We start from the raw sequence: 21,166 nt of genomic DNA on the forward strand, positions 1-21,166 counted from the left end.
CAGAGTTGGTAATAATTCCATTAGAAATAAAGTGTTCATCTCAAAGCATTTGTTGATTTTTCACCTTTTGCCTTCTCTTCGTGAGATTAAATGCTCACTCTCGTGAATGTCGCATGTGTAATACATTTTCTTTGTGGCTGCATTGTCATAGCTCTCTTGCAAACATGCCTTGCCCTGTGTGCAGTTGAAGCATTCCTCCACCAGGTAACTGATTACTCGCAGTGACCTGTGAAATTCCTCTCCTTCGTGATGGTAATCTAAATTTATACCTTGCTGCCAATTCCAGTGGAAGGTAATGCACGAAAGGTCAAGGTTGAAAAGATTTTGTTACCCTGAAGCTTAACAGAGTATGACGCTGAAAAACTGGCACCAGTCATTCTGGCTCACGTGAAACCTTGTTGTCTTCCGTGTCGTAAAGCAGTGTCAAAGTTTAGTTTGGAGCTACAGCGCGGAAACAGGCCCTTCGGCCCACCGAGTCCGCACCGACCAGCGATTCCCGCACACTAACACTATCCTACACCCACTGGGGACAATTTACAATTATACCAAGCCAAGTAACCTCCACCTGTGGAGTGTGGGAGGAAACTGGCAAAAACCCACGCAGGTCACGGGGAGAACGTACAAACCCCATACAGACAGCCCCCTTAGTCGGGATGGAACCCGGGTCTCTGGCGCTGCGAGGCGGCAACTCTACCGCTGCGCCACCGTGCCGCACAAAATGTGGTGAACCAACTTGACTAGGCCATTGATGAAGCCCTAGCAAAGCCATTAGATTCTGAACCATCGCCTCTCCATGTTGAGATGCTGCCTGACCCACTGAGTTACACCAGCACCACCAGTTCCTTGTCTTTTAAAAGCCTTTGGATTGTTACATACTGACACTGTGTACAATTGGACACGATCCATCAGCTCTATGGAGGTTTATGCATAGAGTGATCCTGACTAAATTACGTTATTCTTGCTGAGTGCTTTGAATCGACCTTTCACTAATTTTTATGTCTGCCCTTGCTAGCGGCTCAAAGTCAGTATTAAAACATGCTTCTGCTGCATTCAGCTTGTTTTGCTCCAGCCCCTATTACAACGGCACTTCTTCGCAATCGAAGTATCATCTGAGAATTAGTGAGCAGTTTGAGATGTAAAAAATGCATTCAATATTTTTAACACATGAATACAATTGCAGGTTTCATGCATAAACCTAAATGTGTTCAATGCTGCACATATGTCACTTCCCATCTCATTTTTATAAACTATATAGGTACAGCATGGAAACCTGACCTTCGGCCCATGTCGACCATCGATCACCTGTTCGCACTAGTTCCTATATGCTCAGGGGGTATGGGGAGAAGGCAGGAACGGGGTACTGATTGAGAGTGATCAGCCATGATCGCATTGAATGGCGGTGCTGGCTCGAAGGGCTGAATGGCCTACTCTTGCACCTATTGTCTATTGTCTATTGTCTCATAAGCCGTAGGATTTGGCCCATCAAGTCGACACCACCGTAGAAACAAAATGCTGGAGTAACTCGGCGGGACAGGCAGCTTCTCTGGAGAGAAGGAATGGGTGGCTTTTCGGGTCGAGACCCTTATCTTTCATACACAAGCCTACTCCACCATTCAATCATGCCTGATAGACAATAGGTGCAGGAGGAGGCCATTCAGCCCTTCGAGCCAGCACCGCCATTCAATGTGATCATGGCTGATCATTCACAATCAGTACCCCGTTCCTGCCTTCTCCCCATACCCCCTGACTCCGCTATCCTTAAGAGCTCTATCCAGCTCTCTCTTGAATGCATTCAGAGAATTGGGCTCCACTGCCTTCTGAGGCAGAGAATTCCACAGATTCACAACTCTCTGACTGAAAAAGTTTTTCCTCATCTCAGTTCTAAATGGCCTACCCCTTATTCTTAAACTGTGGCCCCTTGTTCTATCTTTCCCATTCAACCGCTTTCACCCGCCTTCTCCCTGTAACCTTTGACACTCTTACCAAATCAAGAACCTGTCAATCTCTGCTTTGCAAATACCCAGTGACTGGGTTTCGGCAAAAATAAATTGCAAAGCTTCAAGAAGACAGCTAGGTAGAGATAGGTAGAGTGCCTAAAAATGCTTAAAGCCCTTTTCATGTGTCATAATAACTCTGTGCTTTAAGGATTGTTGAAACTGAGCACGTGTACCTGACACTGTAGCCTCCTTCAGTCAGATTCTGTTCTCTGCTGTCAAAGGACAAATGGCAATCGCAAAACAATAAAATCAGGTCCAATGGGTAAAACGACATTTACTTATTATGATGGGGTGGAATTGGGCTGTGTTTACACTTCTGTGCCTTCGGAGGTGCATTATGTATAATTGTTATACGATCATTCCGAAGAAGGAAAAATGCTAAAGTGCCTGCTGCAGTAAACAACACAAAGGATCTGAAGAAGGGTCTCGACCCAAAACGTCAGCCATTCCTTCTCTCCAGGGATGCTGCCTGTCCCGCTGAGTTACTCCAGCATTTTGTGTCTACCTTCACATCACAGGAAAATTCTGTATTTCAGGAATAGATGAATCTTTGTTTGTTGAGCAATCTCCTAGATTGCTCCCGGTGATCACTGTATTTGGCGCTCTTAAGTAGTCTTGATTGTCTTTCCTGATCTTTGTGTTGCGTTTTAAAGTTTTCCTTAACAGTTTCCACAGCTGAATGTGTTTCAGAAATCTCTTCCGTCTATTCCTCTCACTAAACCTGGGTTCAGCAATTGGTTATGAGTGATTCCTCTCGTCTATTCCTCTCACTAAACCTGTGTTCGGCAATTGGTTATGAGTGATTCCTGCTTTGAGGCATTCTAACATCCCAATATTTCTTTACAGGGCTTCTGTTCGTGGTTGACTGCTATCTTCAGAATAAAGTGAGTGTTCTCATCTTAAAACAAAATCCATAATTTATACCGAGTAATATGACTTAAAGATTTGAATTGTTAAAGCCAAGCACTGTAGTTATAGAAGTGTCTCGTGATCTGGATTCCTCTTGTCTTTAACATAAGAATATTCCTCATGTAATGCTAGCAAAGGCTTGCTCCTTGTGCTGGAACCAGCACAATACGTGCACCTGTTTTGTGCATAATGTCATATAGCACTGAAACAGGCTCTTCCTAACCCTAATGCCCCAAATACAATACAATACAATATATCTTTATTGTCATTGTACAGGGGTACAACGAGATTGGGAATGCGCCTCCCATACGATGCAATAAATTAATTAGCTAATCAGTATAAATTTAGACAACCCAGTGAAACAAAATTAGAAACAGTTTTAAAACAGAATAAATTTCAAGTAGATCTGTGCCGGTTCGCTGTGCGATGTGACCATCCGGCTCAGCAGGACCGGTTCATAGCAGCTATGGCAGCTATGGATGAAGCTGTTCCTGAGTCTGGAGGTGCGGGCGTAGAAGGCCTTGTATCGTCTGCCCGATGGTTGAAGTTCGAACAGACTGTTGCAGGGGTGTGAAGAGTCTTTGTGGATGCTGGTGGCTTTTCTGAGGCACCGTGTGTTGTAGATGCCCTCCAGGGCTGGTAGCTGTGTTCCGATAGTCTTCTGAGCTCTATGGTCTATGAGATGAGTTATAAATCATTCCACAGTCTTCACAGTACATTCTTCATTATAAATCATCCACCGAGTTTCTGCAGCACTTCGTGTTTTGCTCATGACCCCAGTTTCTTGTGTCTCCATTCCACAGCCTGTTGATTCTGTGCTCTTATTTCTTTCAATCTTTCTGGGAAGGCAACAAGGAAAAGGCTAATTGCGTGAAGAATGTGTCAGTCTTTCATGAGCTGCTTTTTGCTGCAATCGATGAACTCGGGTGTCCATGCCAAATTAATCCATTCAGTGCCCTGTGTTAAGTGTTAGAAGGCTTTCGTTTCGATGGTATTTGAGATGGGAATAGAAGTTGTGGAAGGTGATACTGTAACAGCCTCCTCTATGGTTCACCCTCAAAAATCATCAATAAACTCCAATACATCCAGAACTCCGCTGCCCGTCTACTCACCCACTCCCCGATCCGTGACCATATCACCCCCGTCCTTTACAAGCTCCACTGGCTCCCCATCCCCCAGAGAATCCAGTACAAAATCCTCCTCATGACCTACAAAGCCCTCCATAACCTGGCCCCATCCTACCTGACTGACCTCCTCCACAGACACACTCCCACCCGCACCCTCCGCTCTGCTGCTGCTAACCTCCTTTCCCCCCCCCCATCCGGACGAAACTCAGATCCTGGGGGGACAGGGCTTTCTCCATCGCTGCTCCCACCCTCTGGAACTCACTACCTCAAACCATCAGAGACTCCTCCTCACTCACCACATTCAAAACATCACTGAAGTCTCACCTGTTCAGCACTCCCTTCAACCACTGACCGTCGCCTCACCTTATTTTCCTTTTCTGTTCGTTTACTTATTTATTTATTTTTTTCCATGTTTTAGTAAACCCTGTAAAGCGTCTTTGAGTTTTTAGAAAAGCGCTATACAAATGTAATGCATTATTATTATTATTATTATAACATGTGCTTTATGTGGGATGGGGACGCGTTTCCCCGCTTACCTGTGTCCGTTTCCGCTTCCACCAGAGATGAAGAGATCAGAGAGAAATGTGGTGAAGATGCCGTCCACTACTTGTCCTTCCAGCGTCACATTATCGGGCTACTGGTGGTCATTGGCGTGCTCTCTGTGGGTATCGTCCTGCCCGTGAACTTCTCGGGAGATCTACTGGGTAAGTTTTGCGCTTCACTGATACTGAGTGTCAGCCGTATGTAGTTGCACAGCATGAAAACGGTCCCTTCGGCGTGTCATTCCTATGCCAACCACCAGGCCTGTCCACAGTATTCCATGGGCCTCCTCCAGTGCCATAGTGAGGCCCACCGGAAATTGGAGGAACAGCACCTCATATTTCACCTGGGCAGCTTGCAGCCCAGTGGTATGAACATCGACTTCTCCAACTTTAGGTAGTTCCTCTGTCCCTCTCTTCCCCTCCCCCTTCCCAGTTCTCCCTCTAACTTCCTGTCTCCACCTATATCCTTCCTTTGTCCCACCCACCTGACATCAGTCTGAAGAAGGGTCTCGACCCGAAACGTCACCCATTCCTTCTCTCCTGAGATGCTGCCTGACCTGCTGAGTTACTCCAGCATTTTGTGACTAAATACCTTCGATTTGTACCAGCATCTGCAGTTATTTTCTTACACTACCTACTTGCCAGGCTTTGTTCTGCTCCCATCTCTCTTTACCAACTTTCTCTTCCCCCCCTACCCCTGCATCAGTCTGAAGAAGGGTCCCACCCTGAAATGTCGATGTCAGTTCCCTCCCAGTTGCTGCCTGACCCGCTCTGCTCTTTCAGAACTTGCTGTGACTGAAATGCTACATTGAGATAGAGAGTGTAAAAGTTAATACACCTTGGATACAGCCACACTAGCTTACCTTCGGCAATTTCTACTCCCGATTGTTCTGATGATGACGTTTTTCTCTTGGAACACGGTCCAAACAGTAAAATGTTGATTTTTTTCCAGAAAATAATGCGTACAGCTTTGGCCGGACGACAATCGCAAACCTGAAATCTGGGCAAGTATCCTACACATAATGCTTCACGTTGAATCTGGGCAAGTGTCATACATCTAATGCTTCACGTTGAATCTGGACAAGTATCATACACCTAATTTTTCATGTTGAATCTGGGCAAGTGTCATACATCTAATGCTTCACGTTGAATCTGGACAAGTATCATACACCTAATGCTTCATGTTGAATCTGGGCAAGTGTCATACACCTAATGCTTCACGTTGAACCTGGGCAAGTATCATACATCTAATGCTTCACGTTGAATTCTGGGCAAGTATCATACATCTAATGCTTCACGTTGAATCTGGGCAAGTATCATACATCTAATGCACCTAATCTACATCTAATACACCTAATGCTTCATGTTGAATCTGGGCAAGTACCATACACCTAATGCTTCACATTGAATCCACAAGTAGGTAGTTCATAGAACAGTTTAATGGAGCAGCTCAGGAACAGGCCCTTCAGCCCACAATGTCTGTGCCGACCACTGTGCCAAGGCCAGTTCTACTCTGCCTGCATAAAATCCATGTTCCTCCATTCCAAACATCTCTTAAACGTCACTATCTCCTCTGCCTGCACCACCATGCCCGGCACCGTGTTCCAGGCACCCACCACCATCTGCGTTAATAAAAACAAACTTGCCCCGCACATCTTTAAACTCTGCCAGTCTTGCCTGAAACCTATGCTGTTTATTTTTGTTGGAGGGGGGGGGGGGGGGGGGGCTTCTGACTGTCTGCCCTATCTGTGCTTCTCACTTTTATATGCCTTGGGTCTCTCCTCAACCAGAGAAAACAACTCAAATCTGTCCAACATCAGCTTGTAGCTGATTCTCTCTAATCCAGGCATAATTCTGGTTAACCTCCTCTGCAACCCGTCCAAAGCAGCATCCACATGGATGGGGCCTAAACAAAGTCCTGAAGAGCTGTGTCACGACCTCCTGACTCTTACACTCAATGCCCCCGATCAATGAAGGCAAGCACGTGTGCCATTTACCCCTCCGTGTGACTTGCTATTGCTGCTCCAACACCGTGAATAGAATGATAGCTGTCCCCCCCACCCCAAACCACCTACAGGGTCAACCTGGTTTCATTGAATTCAATTGAAAGCATGGAAACAGGCCCTTCGACCCACCAAGTCCACGCCGACCATCTCTCTAGCGCTTTAAGGCAGCAACTCTACCGCTGCACCATTGTGTTAGGTCATTACTTGTACAGGATTGCTTTTCGTATCCCTTTTGAGTCATCCCTGTGATCTTTTTTTCCCTTTTTTTGTCTCCAACAGGAATGACCTGCTGTGGCTCCATACCGTTTTCTCTTTCCTGTACCTGCTTCTCACCGTCTACAGCATGAGGCGACACACTTCCAAAATGCACTACAAAGAAGATGACTTGGTGAGTGTTGTACTCTTATCTCCTGGCATCCATTGTACTTGTTGCTGTGGTCCCGTTCCCATCAGCCACTGGTGTGTGACCTGGACGGTCAGATTCCTTTACATTGACCCTTTCACCAGGACAATAAGGCAATTGATCAAAAACTGCAATTGATTTCCGTTCAACAACTGAAGCATGCCGGATGCCCTGAAGTGCCACCATGCTTCTAAGCGAGCCATGATCATCCAACACGTGTGGGCAGTGTGGAGTGTGTCCCTCTAAACCTTTCCTATCCATGTACTTGTCCACATGTGTTTTTAAATGTTGTCATGGTACTTTCCTCAGGCTGCTCATTCCACATGCTCACCACTCTCTGTTAGAAGTCCCCACTTCGCCAGAATAATTATTAGCAATGTTTCTACTAGAAATTAGTTAAGCTCTGTCCCTGCTTCAAACATTTGGACGCAATGGACAAAACACTGCAAATGGTTTCTATTTGACCATAGCTTTATTATTTTTAATATTATTATGCATAGCCCTTAGTTTAGTTTAGAGATGCAGCGCGGAAACAGGTTCTTCGGCCCACCGATCAGCGATCCCCGCGCATTAACACTGTCCTACACACACTAGGGACAATTTCCATTTGCACCAAGCCAATTAACCTACAAACCTGCACGTCTTTGGAGTGTGGGAGGAAACCGGAGCACCCAGAGCAAACCCACGCGGTCACGGGGAGAACATGGAAACTCCATACAGATAGCACCCGTAGTCAGGACCGCACCCGGGTCTCTGGCGCTGCAAGTGCTGTAAGGCAGCAGCTTACTACTGCACCACCACTCTTACCACTCCGCCCCTTGGATGGAACATCATGGATGGCATAAGAAAGTAACTGCAGATGCTGGTACAAATCGATTTATTCACAAAATGCTGGCGTAACTCAGCAGGTCAGGCAGCATCTCGGGAGAGAAGGAATGGGTGACGTTTCGGGTCGAGACCCTTCATCATGGATGGCATCATGGATATCACCTACATGAAGCCGGGAGTAACGTGATGCAGATCATAACAATGCGAGGCCACCATTGGTGTGGAGTGGGACACAAAAAAGCTGGAGCAACTCAGCGGGACAGGCAGCATCTCCGGAGAGAAGGAATGGGTGACGTTTTGGGTGGAGACCCTTCCTCAGACTCCACACTACCCAAACAGCTGTCAGAGGTCGACAGCATCCTCCTTCCCCCTTGTTGCTATGATCATTGCTGATGGTCCGTGCCCTCGCTCTCATTGACAGTGTCCTTGGCAACCCTGGCGCCATCTGCCCACTCTGCCCCAATACATCCCCCACACGTTCCGACGTCCAACTTCATGCCTGCCGTCGCCAGCCTTCCCCTCCCTCCACTGCCAAGCCCTGTCTCCATAACCCTGCATAGTCCTCTCTAACCCCAGTCACTCTCCATCCCGTACGATAGACAATAGATAGACAATAGACAATAGGTGCAGGAGGAGGCCATTTGGCCCTTCAAGGCAGCACCGCCATTCAATGTGATCATGGCTGATCATTCTCAATCAGTACCCCGTTCCTGCCTTCTCCTCATTCCCCCCTGACTCCGCTATCCTTAAGAGCTCTATCTAGCTCTCTCTTGAATGCATTCAAGTACAGTGAAGGCAAAGAACAGAAGCTAGATATACCCCATAATAAACAGATCGGCGAGGTGAGGCAGGCTGAATACTTACCAGCAATTTGCTACTGCAATTTAGTTCATCTTAAGCCACCATGGTTTGCTTCCACCGAATAAATAGGTTTAGGTTTATTATTGGCACGCACTGAGGTACAATGAAAAGGTTTGTTTTGCACGATATCCAAACATAGAAACATAGAAAATAGGTGCAGGAGTAGGCCATTTGGCCCCTCGAGCCTGCACCGCCATTCAATATGATCATGGCTGATCATCCAACTCAGTATTCTGTACCTGCCTTCTCTCCATACCCCCTGATCCCTTTAGCCACAAGGGCCACATCTAACTCCCTCTTAAATATAGCCAATGAACTGGCCTCAACTACCTTCTGTGGCAGAGAATTCCAGAGACTCACCACTCTCTGTGTGAAGAAATGTTTTCTCATCTCGGTCCTAAAAGACTTCCCCCTTATCGTTAAGCTGTGACCCCTGGTTCTGGACTTCCCCCAACATCGGGAACAAACTTCCCGCATCTAGCCTCTCCAACCCCTTAAGAATTTTATATGTTTCTATAAGATCCCCCCTCAGTCTTCTAAATTCCAGCGAGTATAAGCCTAGTCTATCCAGTCTTTCTTCATATGAAAGTCTTGCCATCCCAGGGATCAATCTGGTGAACCTTCTCTGTACTCCCTCTAAGGCTAGAATGTCTTTCCTCAGATTAGGAGACCAAAACTGTACACAATACTCCAGATGCGGTCTCACCAATGCCCTGTACAACTGCAGCAGAACCTCCCTGCTCCTATACTCAAATCCTCTTGCTATGAATGCTAACATACCATTCGCAAACAGATGCATAAATACACTGAAGTCTAGCTCAATGACAATAGATGGGGCAAAGGGAAAGATAGAGTGCAGAATGTAGTTCTCAGCATTGTAGCGCATCAGCTCCACAGGCAGAGTCATAGACAAAGTAAGGCAGGGACATCCAAACTGGTCCTCTAGAGAGTCACAAAATGCTGGAGTAACTCAGCGGGACAGGCAGCATCTCCGGAGGGAAGGAATGGGTGACATTTTGGGTCGACACCCTTCTTCAGACTGAATCCGGGTTTCGACCCGAAGAGTCTGAAGAAGGGTTTCGACCGAAAACATCACCCATTCCTTCTCTCCAGAGATGCTGCCTGTCCCGGTGAGTTACTCCAGCATTTTGTGTCTACCTTTGGTTTAAACCGGCATCTGCAGTTCCTTCCTACACATGTGTTCCACTGGCCCTGGACTGGCCTCCACAGGTGCTTCAGTGTCCAAAGTCATTGCAGACAGCATATTCGTCCCCAGCAGTGACCCATGCTCACTGTGCCGGCCATGGTGATCTGAATTGACACCGATTCACGAAACGTATAAGATTACTAAGGGGTTGGACACGTTAGAGGCAGGAAACATGTTCCCAATGTTAGGGGAGTCCAGAACAAGGGGCCACAGTTTAAGAATAAGGGGTAGGCCATTTAGAACTGAGATGAGGAAAAACTTTTTCAGTCAGAGAGTTGTGAATCTGTGGAATTCTCTGCCTCAGAAGGCAGTGGAGGCCAATTCTCTGAATGCATTCAAGAGAGAGCTAGATAGAGCTCTTAAGGATAGCGGAGTCAGGGGGTATGGGGAGAAGGCAGGAACGGGGTACTGATTGAGAATGATCAGCCATGATCACATTGAATGGCTGTGCTGGCTCGAAGGGCCGAATGGCCTCCTCCTGCACCTATTGTCTATTGCCTGACCGGGGAGAAGTGGAATTTAAGGAAGGTTGAGGAGAAACAGTAAATGATCTAGGAAGGATCCCAGAGTTGGCAAAGCCTAGGCAGCAGAACGCTGGAGAAAATGCCCCCCCTCCCCAGAGGCGTGTAGACCTCTTTTCAGGAATGCGCAGCAATCTGATTAGTCCACGCCTCCATTTCCTCTGCAGATTGAGGAGATTCAGCATGTTGACATGTACCTTCTGGAACTTTGTCAGGTTTACGGTAGAGAGCCTGTTGACTGGTTACATCGCAGCCTAGATCGGTAACTCAAATGCCCAGGAGTGAAGAAGACCACAGAGTGGTGGACACTGCCTGGAGGGGACGGGGGACGGGGGGTCCACAGTACTGACCTCCCCCTCCATGGGAGGGATTTACAGGAGGCTCCGCCTCAAAAAGGCAGGCAGAATTATAAAAGACCCACACCACCCTGGCCATGCTCTCATCTCACTCCTCGCACCAGGAAGAAAGTGCAGGAGTCCTTCTAGCCTTAGAGGGAGTACAGAGAACTCCTTCTAGCCTTAGAGGGAGTACAGAGAAGGTTCACCAGATTGATCCCTGGGATGGCAGGACTTTCATATGAAGAAAGACTGGATAGACTCGGCTTGTACTCGCTGGAATTTAGAAGATTGAGGGGGGATCTTATGGAAACTTACAAAATTCTTAAGGGGTTGGAGAGACTAGATGCAGGAAGATTGTTCCCGATGTTGGGGGAGTCCAGAACAAGGGGTCACAGCTTAAGGATAAGGGGGGAAGTCTTTTAGGACCGAGATGAGAAAACATTTCTTCACACAGAGAGTGGTGAGTCTGTGGAATTCTCTGCCACAGAAGGTAGTTGAGGCCAGTTCATTGGCTATATTTAAGAGGGAGTTAGATGTGGCCCTTGTGGCTAAAGGGATCAGGGGGTATGGAGAGAAGGCAGGTACGGGATACTGAGTTGGATGATCAGCCATGATCATATTGAATGGCGGTGCAGGCTCGAAGGGCCGAATGGCCTACTCCTGCACCTATTTTCTATGTTTCTACGAGTCTGAAAACCGTGACCACCAGGTTCAAGAACCACTTCTTTCCTGGAACCATCAGGCTCTTGAACCCCACCAAACCCTAACCTCGACGATGAACCATGGAGTGTCTTTGGTTGCACTAAGGGCCTTGTAATTTTTTTTCCCCTCACATTAATTTGCAGAAAAATGTTGCATGTTATCTGAGTACAGGTGCTCCTACAACCTACGATGGGGTTACGTTTCGAGAAACCCATTGGAAACCGAAAATATCGTAAGTGGAGATGCATTTAATGCACACGATCTCTTGGCCGGAAGCGAGCTGCCGTTTGCACCATCAGAATATCGCTAGTCGAAGCATCGTAAGCTTGGGAGCGCCTGTACTGTGTTTACAAGCCTGATATGCTGCTGTGAGCAAGAATTTCATTGTGTTGTTGTCGGTACACGTGACAAGTGAATACTCTCGACCCTTGTGCAAATGGAGAGCCGCAGTTTCACTATCGGCGTTAGAGTTGGATATGCCGCAGCTCCTCCTGACGTGGAAGTCAAACCAGCCATTTGAAATGTTCGAACTGTTCAAAACAACCCAAGTTAGAATTTGACCTCATCATCCGTTTCCTTTTTTTTTTGTAGGTAAAACGCACTTTATTTATAAATGGAATATCAAAATATGCTGAAACCAAGCATATAAAACAACACTTTCAGTAAGTGCCATTTCAGCTGCTTTCACTATTGATGAGCTTGAGTAATACTTGAAATGTTTTTTATTGATAATACATCAACGGCATTATATAAGAAAATAACTGCAGATGCTGGTACAAATCGATTTATTCACAAAATGCTGGAGTAACTCAGCAGGTCAGGCAGCATCTCGGGAGAGAAGGAATGGGTGACGTTTCGGGTCGAGACCCTTCTTCAGACTGATGTCGGGGGGGGTGGGACAAAGGAAGGATATAGGTGGAGACAGGAAGATAGAGGGAGATCTGGGAAGGAGGAGGGGAAGGGAGGGACAGAGGAACTATCTGAAGTTGGAGAAGTCGACGTTCATACCACCGGGCTGCAAACTGCCCAGGCGAAATATGAGGTGCTGCTCCTCCAATTTCCGGCGGGCCTCACTATGGCACTGGAGGAGGCCCATGACAGAGAGGTCAGACTGGGAATGGGAGGGGGAGTTAAAGTGCTGGGCCACCGGGAGATCAGTTGCGTTAATGCGGACCGAGCGCAGGTGTTCAGCGAAGCGATCGCCGAGCCTGCGCTTGGTTTCGCCGATACATCAACGGCACTGAGCTCAGTCACCCTATGTACCTCTTCGAAAAATTCATTGATTAAACCAGATTTAACCTTAAATCCATGATGGTTCCCTGGCAAGGGTGGCACGGTGGCACAGCGGTAGAGTTGCTGCCTTACAGCGCTTTCATCGGTGGAGACGTGGGTTCAATAGACAATAGGTGCAGGAGTAGGCCATTCGGCCCTTCGAGCCAGCACCACCATTCAATGTGATCATGGCTGATCATTCTCAATCAGTACCCCGTTCCTGCCTTCTCCCCATACCCCCTGACTCCGCTATCCTTAAGAACTCTATCTAGCTCTCTCTTGAATGCATTCAGAAAATTGGCCTCCACTGCCTTCTGAGGCAGAGAACTCCACAGATTCACAACTCTCTGACTGAAAAAGTTTTTCCTCATCTCCATTCTAAATGGCCTACCCCTTATTCTTAAACTGTGGCCCCTGGTTCTGGACTCCCCCAACATTGGGAACATGTTTCCTGCCTCTAACGTGTCCAACCCGTTAATAATCTTATACGTTTCGATAAGATCTCCTCTCATCCTTCTAAATTCCAGTGTATACAAGCCTAGTCGCTCCAGTCTTTCAACATACGACAGTCCCGCCATTCCAGGAATTAACCTAGTTCGATCCTGTCTGTACTGAGTTTGTACGTTCTCCCCGTGACCGCGTGGGTTTTCTCCGAGATCTTTGGTTTCCTCTCGCACTCCAAAGAGGTTCAGGTTTGTAGGTTAATTGGCTTGGTATAATTGTAAATTGTCCCTCGTGTGTGTTAGTGTTAGTGTTAGTGAGCGGGGATCACGGATCAGTTTGGACTTGGTGGGCCGAAGGGCCTGTTTCCGCGCTCTATCTCTACAACTAAAACTAAAGTAGCAGTACATCGCACTGCAGGTAGCTGCTCCATCTCGTTAGTTGGTTCATTCTAAAAGCACCCCTTATCAAATTAAAACGATGCAAAGCTGAACTAATTTACTCGAGTCCATGAATCACGAGTTTAAAGTTGAAGTTAGAGACACAAGGAACTGGAGACGTTGGAATCTTGAGTAAAACAGAAAGTTCTGGAGGAACAGCATCTGTGTGGAGGGGGTGGACGGGCGATGTTTCTTCAGTCTGAAGAAGGGTCCCAACCCGAAACATCCTCTGTCCAATCTGTCTGAAGAAGGGAGACGCAAAATGCTGGAGTAACTCAGTGGGTCAGGCAGTATCTCCGGAGAGAAGGAATAGCGGACGTCTCGGGTCGAGACCCTTCTTCAGACTGAGGTCGAGGGAAACCTGAGGTAACTGGGTCCTGACCCGAAACGTCCTCTGCCCAGTCAGTCTGAGGAAGGATGAGGGGGGATCTTATTGAAACGTATAAGATAATTAGGGGATTAGACACATTAGAGGCAGGAAACATGTTCCCAATGTTGGGGGAGTCCAGAACAAGGGGCCACGGTTTAAGAATAAGGGGTAGGCCATTTAGAACGGAGATGAGGAAGAACTTTTTCAGTCAGAGAGTGGTGAAGGTGTGGAATTCTCTGCCTCAGAAGGCAGTGGAGGCCAGTTCGTTGGATGCTTTCAAGAGAGAGCTGGATAGAGCTCTTAAGGATAGCGGAGTGAGGGGGTATGGGGAGAAGGCAGGAACGGGGTACTTATTGAGAGTGATCAGCCATGATCACATTGAATGGCGGTGCTGGCTCGAAGGGCTGAATGGCCTACTCCTGCACCTATTGTCTATTGTCTATTGATCCACTGAGTTCCTCAGCACTTTGTGTTTAGCTAATGTTGAAGATGAATTTTAAAACTACGCAATGCCCGACTCGTAGTGATTTTTACCTTGTGTTCATTGATACTGTTGTGTTCGTTACAGGAATGCCTATCCAGATTGCCCTGTTTATGAAGCCCGACTGTGCTATAATGTGACCAAGTTAATGCGTCTCAGGGAAGCCCAGTAAGTGACTGCCATCTTTTTCTTGTAATGGCACAGTGATCAATTCTCTGCTTTTCTGTCGCCGTTTGGTATCTTTGTTTAAGCTGCATAGCTGGTTGTTTTCTGATCAGGTATTTAGGCACTTGTGCGACGTTTTGCAGCACCCGTACCAAACTTGACCCTTTTAATTCATCTGACAACATCCCCTTGTCATTTGTTGGGCACAGAACGCAGTAAGGTCACTTAGCGCTCCTTTACTTAGGAACTTGTGCAACACAGCTGGTAGAACTCCTGTCACACTGCGCTAGAGACTCTGGTTCGATCCTGATCTCGGGTGCTGTCTGTGTGACCATCCTCCCTCACACACAACAGCAGGTGACCTTGGAGACTGCCGGGACAGGGGGGGTCTGGCCAAGGCCTGGAGCATTTGGATAGCCTGCAAAGTGTACCTCGGTACACTTAATAGCAAACCTAAACTCGGTGATTCCAGTTAAAAATGGCGTCGCTGACACTTCCCACAAGAGCTTATGCCGCACGGTGGCACAGCGGTAGAGTTGCTGCCTCACAGCACCAGAGACCCGGGTTCCATCCTGACCACGGGTGCCGTCTGTCGGGATTTTCTACGTTCTTCCCATGACCTGCGTAGGTTTTCCCTGGGAGCTCAGGTTTCACCCCACACACCAAATGAGTGTGGGTGACCTGGTTTTGGTAAGATTGTAAATTGTCCCTAGTGTGTGGTCGGACAGTGTGAGTTTGTGGGGACCACTGGTCGGCACGGCCTTGATGAGCCGAAGGGCCTGCTTCTGTGCTGCATTTCTAAACTAAAACTAATAAAACTATGCCACCGTGTGTACATGCCTCACTTTGCCGACTATATCTGTTGCGTTTCAGGGTGAAAGCAGAGCGCAGTCGATTGTACTATTCTAAAGAGGAGACGCCAGTCTTGATCAACCCCAAGCCCTGTGGTCAGCTCTGCTGCTGTGTGGTCAAAGGCTGTGAGCAGGTAGGTGGCATGTAGAAACAACTGGAACTGTCAAGTCAAGTCAAGTTTATTTGTCACATACACATACACGATGTGCAGTGAAATGAAAGTGGCAATGCCTGCGGATTGTGCACAAAAAGAATTACAGCATATAAATTAAAGTTAATACAGAGAAGACAAAATGTAGTCCCTGGAGTTATAATAGTTAACAGTCCTGATGGCCTGTGGGAAGAAACTCCGTCCCATCCTCTCTGTTTTCACAGCGTGACAGCGGAGGCGTTTGCCTGACCGTAGCAGCTGGAACAGTCCGTTGCTGGGGTGGTAGGGGTCCCCCATAATGTTGCTGGCTCTGGATCTGCACCTCCTGATGTATAGGTCCTGCAGGGGGACGAGTGTAGTTCCCATGGTGCGTTCTGCCGAACGCACTACTCTCTGCAGGGCCTTCCTGTCCTGGGCAGAGCTGTTCCCAAACCAGACTGTAATGTTGCCGGACAGGATGCTATCTACAGCCCCAGAGTAGAAGCAATGAAGGATCCTCAGAGACACTCTGAATTTCCGCAGCTATCTGAGGTGGTAAAGGCGCTGCTTTGCCTTACCCACCAGTGCGGCAATGTGTGTTGTCCATGTCAGATCCTCTTTGATGTGGACTCCCAGGTATTTAACTGCAGGTGCAAAAGAAAAGACACCCTTTTTGGGGTGGCACGGTAACATAGCGGTAGAGTTGCAGCCTAAGAGGCGTGTTCGATCCTGACTACGGGTGCTGTCTGTGTGGAGTTTGTACGTTCTCCCCGTGCCATGTGGGTTTTCTCCGGGTACTCCAGTTGCCTTCATTGTAAATTGTCCCTAGTGTGTGAAGGATATGTTATGTTATGTAGGTGTGTAGTGACTGTACGGCAAATGACATTCCTCGTATGTGGCAAAACATACTTGGCTAATAAAGTGTGATTGTGATTGATTGTGGTAGTGTTAGTGTACGAGGTGCTCCCTGGTCAGCCCCGGATTCGGTGGGCCGAAGGTCTCGTTTCCACACTACATCTCTAAAGTAAAGTCGAAAGTGTAACTCATTGTGTCAGGCAGCCTCCCTGGAGATCATTTATTCACAAAATGCTGGAGTAACTCAGCAGGTCAGGCAGCATCTCGGGAGAGAAGGAATGGGTGACGTTTCGGGTCGAGACCCTTCTTCAGACTGATGTCAGGGGGGCAGGACAAAGGAAGGATATAGGTGGAGACAGGAAGACAGTGGGAGATCTGGGAAGGGGGAGGGGAAGAGAGGGACAGAGGAACTATCTAAAGTTGGAGAAGTCAATGTTCATACCGCTGGGCCGCAAGCTGCCCAGGCGAAATATGAGGTGCTGTTCCTCCAATTTCCGGTGGGCCTCACTATGGCACTGGAGGAGGCCCATGACAGAAAGGTCAGACTGGGAGTGGGAGGGGGAGTTAAAGTGCTCAGCCACCGGGAGATCAGATTGGCCAACGCGGACCGAGCGCAGGTGTTGAGCGAAGCGATCGCCGAGCCTGAGCTTGGTTTCGCCGATGTAAATAAGTTGACATCTGTAGAACATGGACAGTTGAGGTTTCGGTCCGGAACCTTCTTCAGACAGAGTGTGATGCTGGGATGGGGGGGGGGAGGAAGAATGCAGGAGAAGAGGGGCAGGACAATAGATAGGCCAACTGCCTTTGACAAAGCAGCTGAACTTGTGAAGTATCTGGGTTGTATCAGACAGCTTTATAAATGGCAGCAAGCAAAAAAGACAATGGCCGCTTCATAAACCTGCCGTCTCTGCAACGTCTGCCCCAGGAGCGTGGCCTGGTAATGCATCATACAGTCGTGGCCTTGACACCGTATAGAAGAGGCCGCCGCGGCTTTTGTGCGCCTAATTACTCTCAGGCAATCCCTGCACAGAGGGCGTCTCCGCCTTTCCCCATTGTGTGAAAGGAGGATAAAAGACTTTGTGTTTCTGTAGCACATTTTCATTCCTCAGATTGCTCAAAAGTATTTTCCGGGCAATGCTTTAGAAGTGTAGTCTCCTTCTGACAGGCAGAGAGCCCGTTTGGCCCACCGTGCCCATGCCGACCATCAAATACCTATCTATACTAATCAGATTGAGAATATAAACATGGTTCAGTAGACACAGGAACCGTCCCTTCCGCCCCCAATGTCCTTGCCAAACATGATGCCACAAGAGACTGATCTCATCTGCCTGTATGTTATCCATATCCCTCCATCTATGCCTCTTACAACTTTCTATCAGGCTCTCCTCAACCTCCGACATTCCAGAGAAGTCAACCCAAGTCTGTCCAACCCCTCCCTGTAGCTAGTACCCCCTAATCCAGGCATCATTCTGGTACACCTCTTCTGCACCCTCTCCAAATCCTCCGTGTCCTTCCTGTAATGGGGCCACCAAAATTCCACATTGCCCCACATTCGGCCTTATGAGAGTCCCCAGCATCATGACTTACTGACTCTTCTACTCACTACCCTGACTAATAAAGTCGAGCGGACCATACGCGTAGGAAAAAAAAGCTGCAGATGCTGGTCTAAATCGAAGGTCGACACGAAATGCTGAGTAACTCAGCGGGTCAGGCAACATCTTGGGAGAGAAGGAACGGGCGACGTTTCGGCTCGAGACCCTTCTTCAGACTTTGTCCCGCCCCCTTCCCTGACATCAGTCTGAAGAAGGGTCTCGAGCCGAAACGTCACCTGTTCCTTCTCTCCCGAGATGCTGCCTGACCCGCTGAGTTACTCCAGCATTTTGTGTCTATGAGCATACCATATACTGCCTTTATCACTCTATCTACTTTTGTTGCCATGTTCAGGAGTCTGTGGACTTGGACCCCAAATTCCCTCTGTACTCTTGCTTGCACTTATCATCATCATATCATATATATACAGCCGGAAACAGGCCTTTTCGGCCCACCAAGTCCGTGCCGCCCAGCGATCCCCGTACATTAACACTATCCTACACCCACTAGGGACAATATTTACATTTACCCAGCCAATTAACCTACATACCTGTACGTCTTTGGAGTGCGGGAGGAAACCGAAGATCTCGGAGAAAACCCACGCAGGTCACGGGGAGAACGTACAAACTCCTTACAGTGCAGCACCCGTAGTCAGGATCGAACCTGAGTCTCCGGCGCTGCATTCGCTGTAAAGCAGCAACTCTACCGCTGCGCTACCACTTGATCCATACACGCATGTACTTTGGCGATTCACCTGTATGGTTTATAAACATTGAGGCCCTACTCCACTCCCTCAAACTGCACGTTCCGCGTTAAAAGTTCTTCCTCGGATCCACTCTAATCTTGCCATGAGCCCGTGCCCTCCAGTTACAGATACCTCAACTACAGGATCGTGTTTTGCACTATCAATGCCTCTCATAATATTATACACCTCCATTGATTCCCCCCTCAACATCTTCATTGCTGAAGAAAACACGCCCAGAATCCTGACAATAGACAATAGGTGCAGGAGGAGGCCATTCGGCCCTTCGAGCCAGCACCGCCATTCAATGTGATCGTGACTGATCAAGCACACTCAGTACCCCGTTCCTGCCTTCTCCCCATATCCCTTGACTTTGCTATCTAACTCTCTCTTGAAAACATCCAGAGAATTGGCCTCCGCTGCCTTCTGAGGCAATTGAATTCCACAGATTCACAACTCTCTGGGTGAAAACGTTTTTCCTCATCTCCGTTCTAAATGGCCTACCCCTTATTCTTAAACTGTGGCCCCTGGTTCTGGACTCCCCCAACATCGGGAACATGTTTCCTGCCTCTAGCGTGTCCAATCCCTTAATAATCTTATATGTTTCAATAAGATCCCCTCTCATCCTTCTAAATTCCAGTGTATACAAGCCTAGTCGCTCCAGTCTTTCAACATATGACAGTCCCGCCATTCCGGGAATTAACCTAGTGAACCTACGCTGCACGCCCTCAATAGCAAGATACCTGAAACATCATCTGTCTGTTCCCGCCACAGAGGCTGCCGGACCTGCAATGTACTTCCAGCACTTTGTGTTTTGCTCAGTCTAACCAGGTCTGAAGAAGGGTCCCGACGTGAAAGTTCAATCTTCATGTTTTCCAGAGATGCTGCATGACAGATTTTGGTATCCATCTGCTGGAGTAACTCGGCGGGTCAGGCAGTATCTGTGAAGGGAATGGTTATTCCATAATGTTTTATGTTGAGTTCTTTGCTTACAGCATTTGGTGTCTTTTATGTCTCCAAACTGATGAATCGCCTGAGACTCGGAGACTCCAAATTTGAGGAAGGACATTCTTGCTATTGAGGGCGTGCAGCGTAGGTTTACTAGGTTATTTCCCGGAATGGCGGGACTGTCATATGTTGAAAGACTGGAGCGACTAGGCTTGTATACACTGGAATCTAAATCTTCCCCCTGCCTGTACGTGTCCAAATGAACCGACTGCCTTGCTAACGTATGGATTGAGAACCTGCATTGAGCTAAGCGCGTGTTGCAGTCAGAATCTCTTGCCTGTGGTAATGGCGAGTGTCTTCTTTCTCCAGGAAAACGCAGTGGAGTATTACACGAGGCTGGAGCAGAAACTGAAGGGGGAGTACATCAAAGAGAAGGAGAAGGTGTACGGGAAGCCGCTCGGCATGGCCTTCGTCACCTTCAACGATGAGGCGGCGGCGGCACGGTGAGTGAGCCGTGAATATCTGAGCTCTACGGGCCCACCCCGCCGCGAGTGAAGGGGCGTTATGGTTTAGTTTAGAGATACAGCGCGGGAACAGGCCCTGCGGCCCACCCGAGTCCACAGCGACCAGGGATACCCGCGCTTTAACATTACCCTACGCACACTGGGGACATTTTGTTTACATTTATACCGAGCCTTACAAACCCGCACGTCTTTGGAGTGTGGGAGGAAACCGGAGCACCCGGAGAAAGCCCACGCAGGTGTCGGGGAGAGCGTACAAACTCCGTACGGACAGCACCCGTAGTCGGGATCGAACCCGGGTCTCCGGTGCTGTGCGGCGGCAACTCTACCGCTGCACCACTGCGCCGCCCCGTGCGGGGTGACTCTCGCTGTCCAACAACGACGGGCGGTAAACGTCAGATAGAACATAGAAAGGTACAGCGTATGTGCAGGAAGGAACTGCAGATGCTGGTTTACCCTGAAGATAGACACACAATGCTGGAGTAACTCAGCAGGACAGGCAGCATCTCTGGAGAGAAACATCACCCATTTCTTCTCGCCAGAGATGCTGCCTGTCTGACAAAGTACAGCATAGGGACAGTTGCCCACAATGTCCAGTCTGAAGAAGGGTTCCGACCCAAAACCTCGCCCAGCCTTTCTCTCCAGTGATGCTGCCTGACAATACAATACAATATATCTTTATTGTCATTGTACAGGGATACAACGAGATTGGGAATGCGCCTCCCATAAGATGCAATAAATTAATTAGCTAGTCAGTATTAATTTAAGCAACCCAATGAAACAAATGAGAAACAGTTTTAAAACAGAATAAAGTGCAAGTAGATCTGTGCCGGTTCACTGTGCGATGTGACCATCCGGCTCAGCAGGACCGGTTCAGAGCAGCTATGGCCCTGGGGATGAAGCTGTTCCTGAGTCTGG

General features: G+C 48.1%; 1 protein-coding gene across 7 annotated transcripts in view; it reads left to right on the forward strand.

Annotated features, from left to right (window-relative positions):
- LOC144593369 (mechanosensitive cation channel TMEM63B-like) overlaps positions 1 to 21,166 on the forward strand; it is a 179,389-nt gene that overhangs the window by 107,989 nt on the left and 50,234 nt on the right. For all 7 annotated transcript variants that reach the window (XM_078398833.1, XM_078398831.1, XM_078398830.1 and 4 more), the window contains 8 exons: positions 2,844 to 2,881; positions 4,595 to 4,737; positions 5,528 to 5,579; positions 6,861 to 6,969; positions 12,033 to 12,103; positions 14,533 to 14,613; positions 15,484 to 15,595; positions 20,097 to 20,230. In XM_078398833.1, coding sequence (XP_078254959.1) covers positions 2,844 to 2,881; positions 4,595 to 4,737; positions 5,528 to 5,579; positions 6,861 to 6,969; positions 12,033 to 12,103; positions 14,533 to 14,613; positions 15,484 to 15,595; positions 20,097 to 20,230 — 740 coding nt within the window. The remainder of the gene's footprint in view (positions 1 to 2,843; positions 2,882 to 4,594; positions 4,738 to 5,527; positions 5,580 to 6,860; positions 6,970 to 12,032; positions 12,104 to 14,532; positions 14,614 to 15,483; positions 15,596 to 20,096; positions 20,231 to 21,166) is intronic.

Source organism: Rhinoraja longicauda, chromosome 5, assembly GCF_053455715.1.
Source record: "Rhinoraja longicauda isolate Sanriku21f chromosome 5, sRhiLon1.1, whole genome shotgun sequence".
Taxonomy (NCBI): Eukaryota; Metazoa; Chordata; class Chondrichthyes; order Rajiformes; family Arhynchobatidae; genus Rhinoraja; species Rhinoraja longicauda.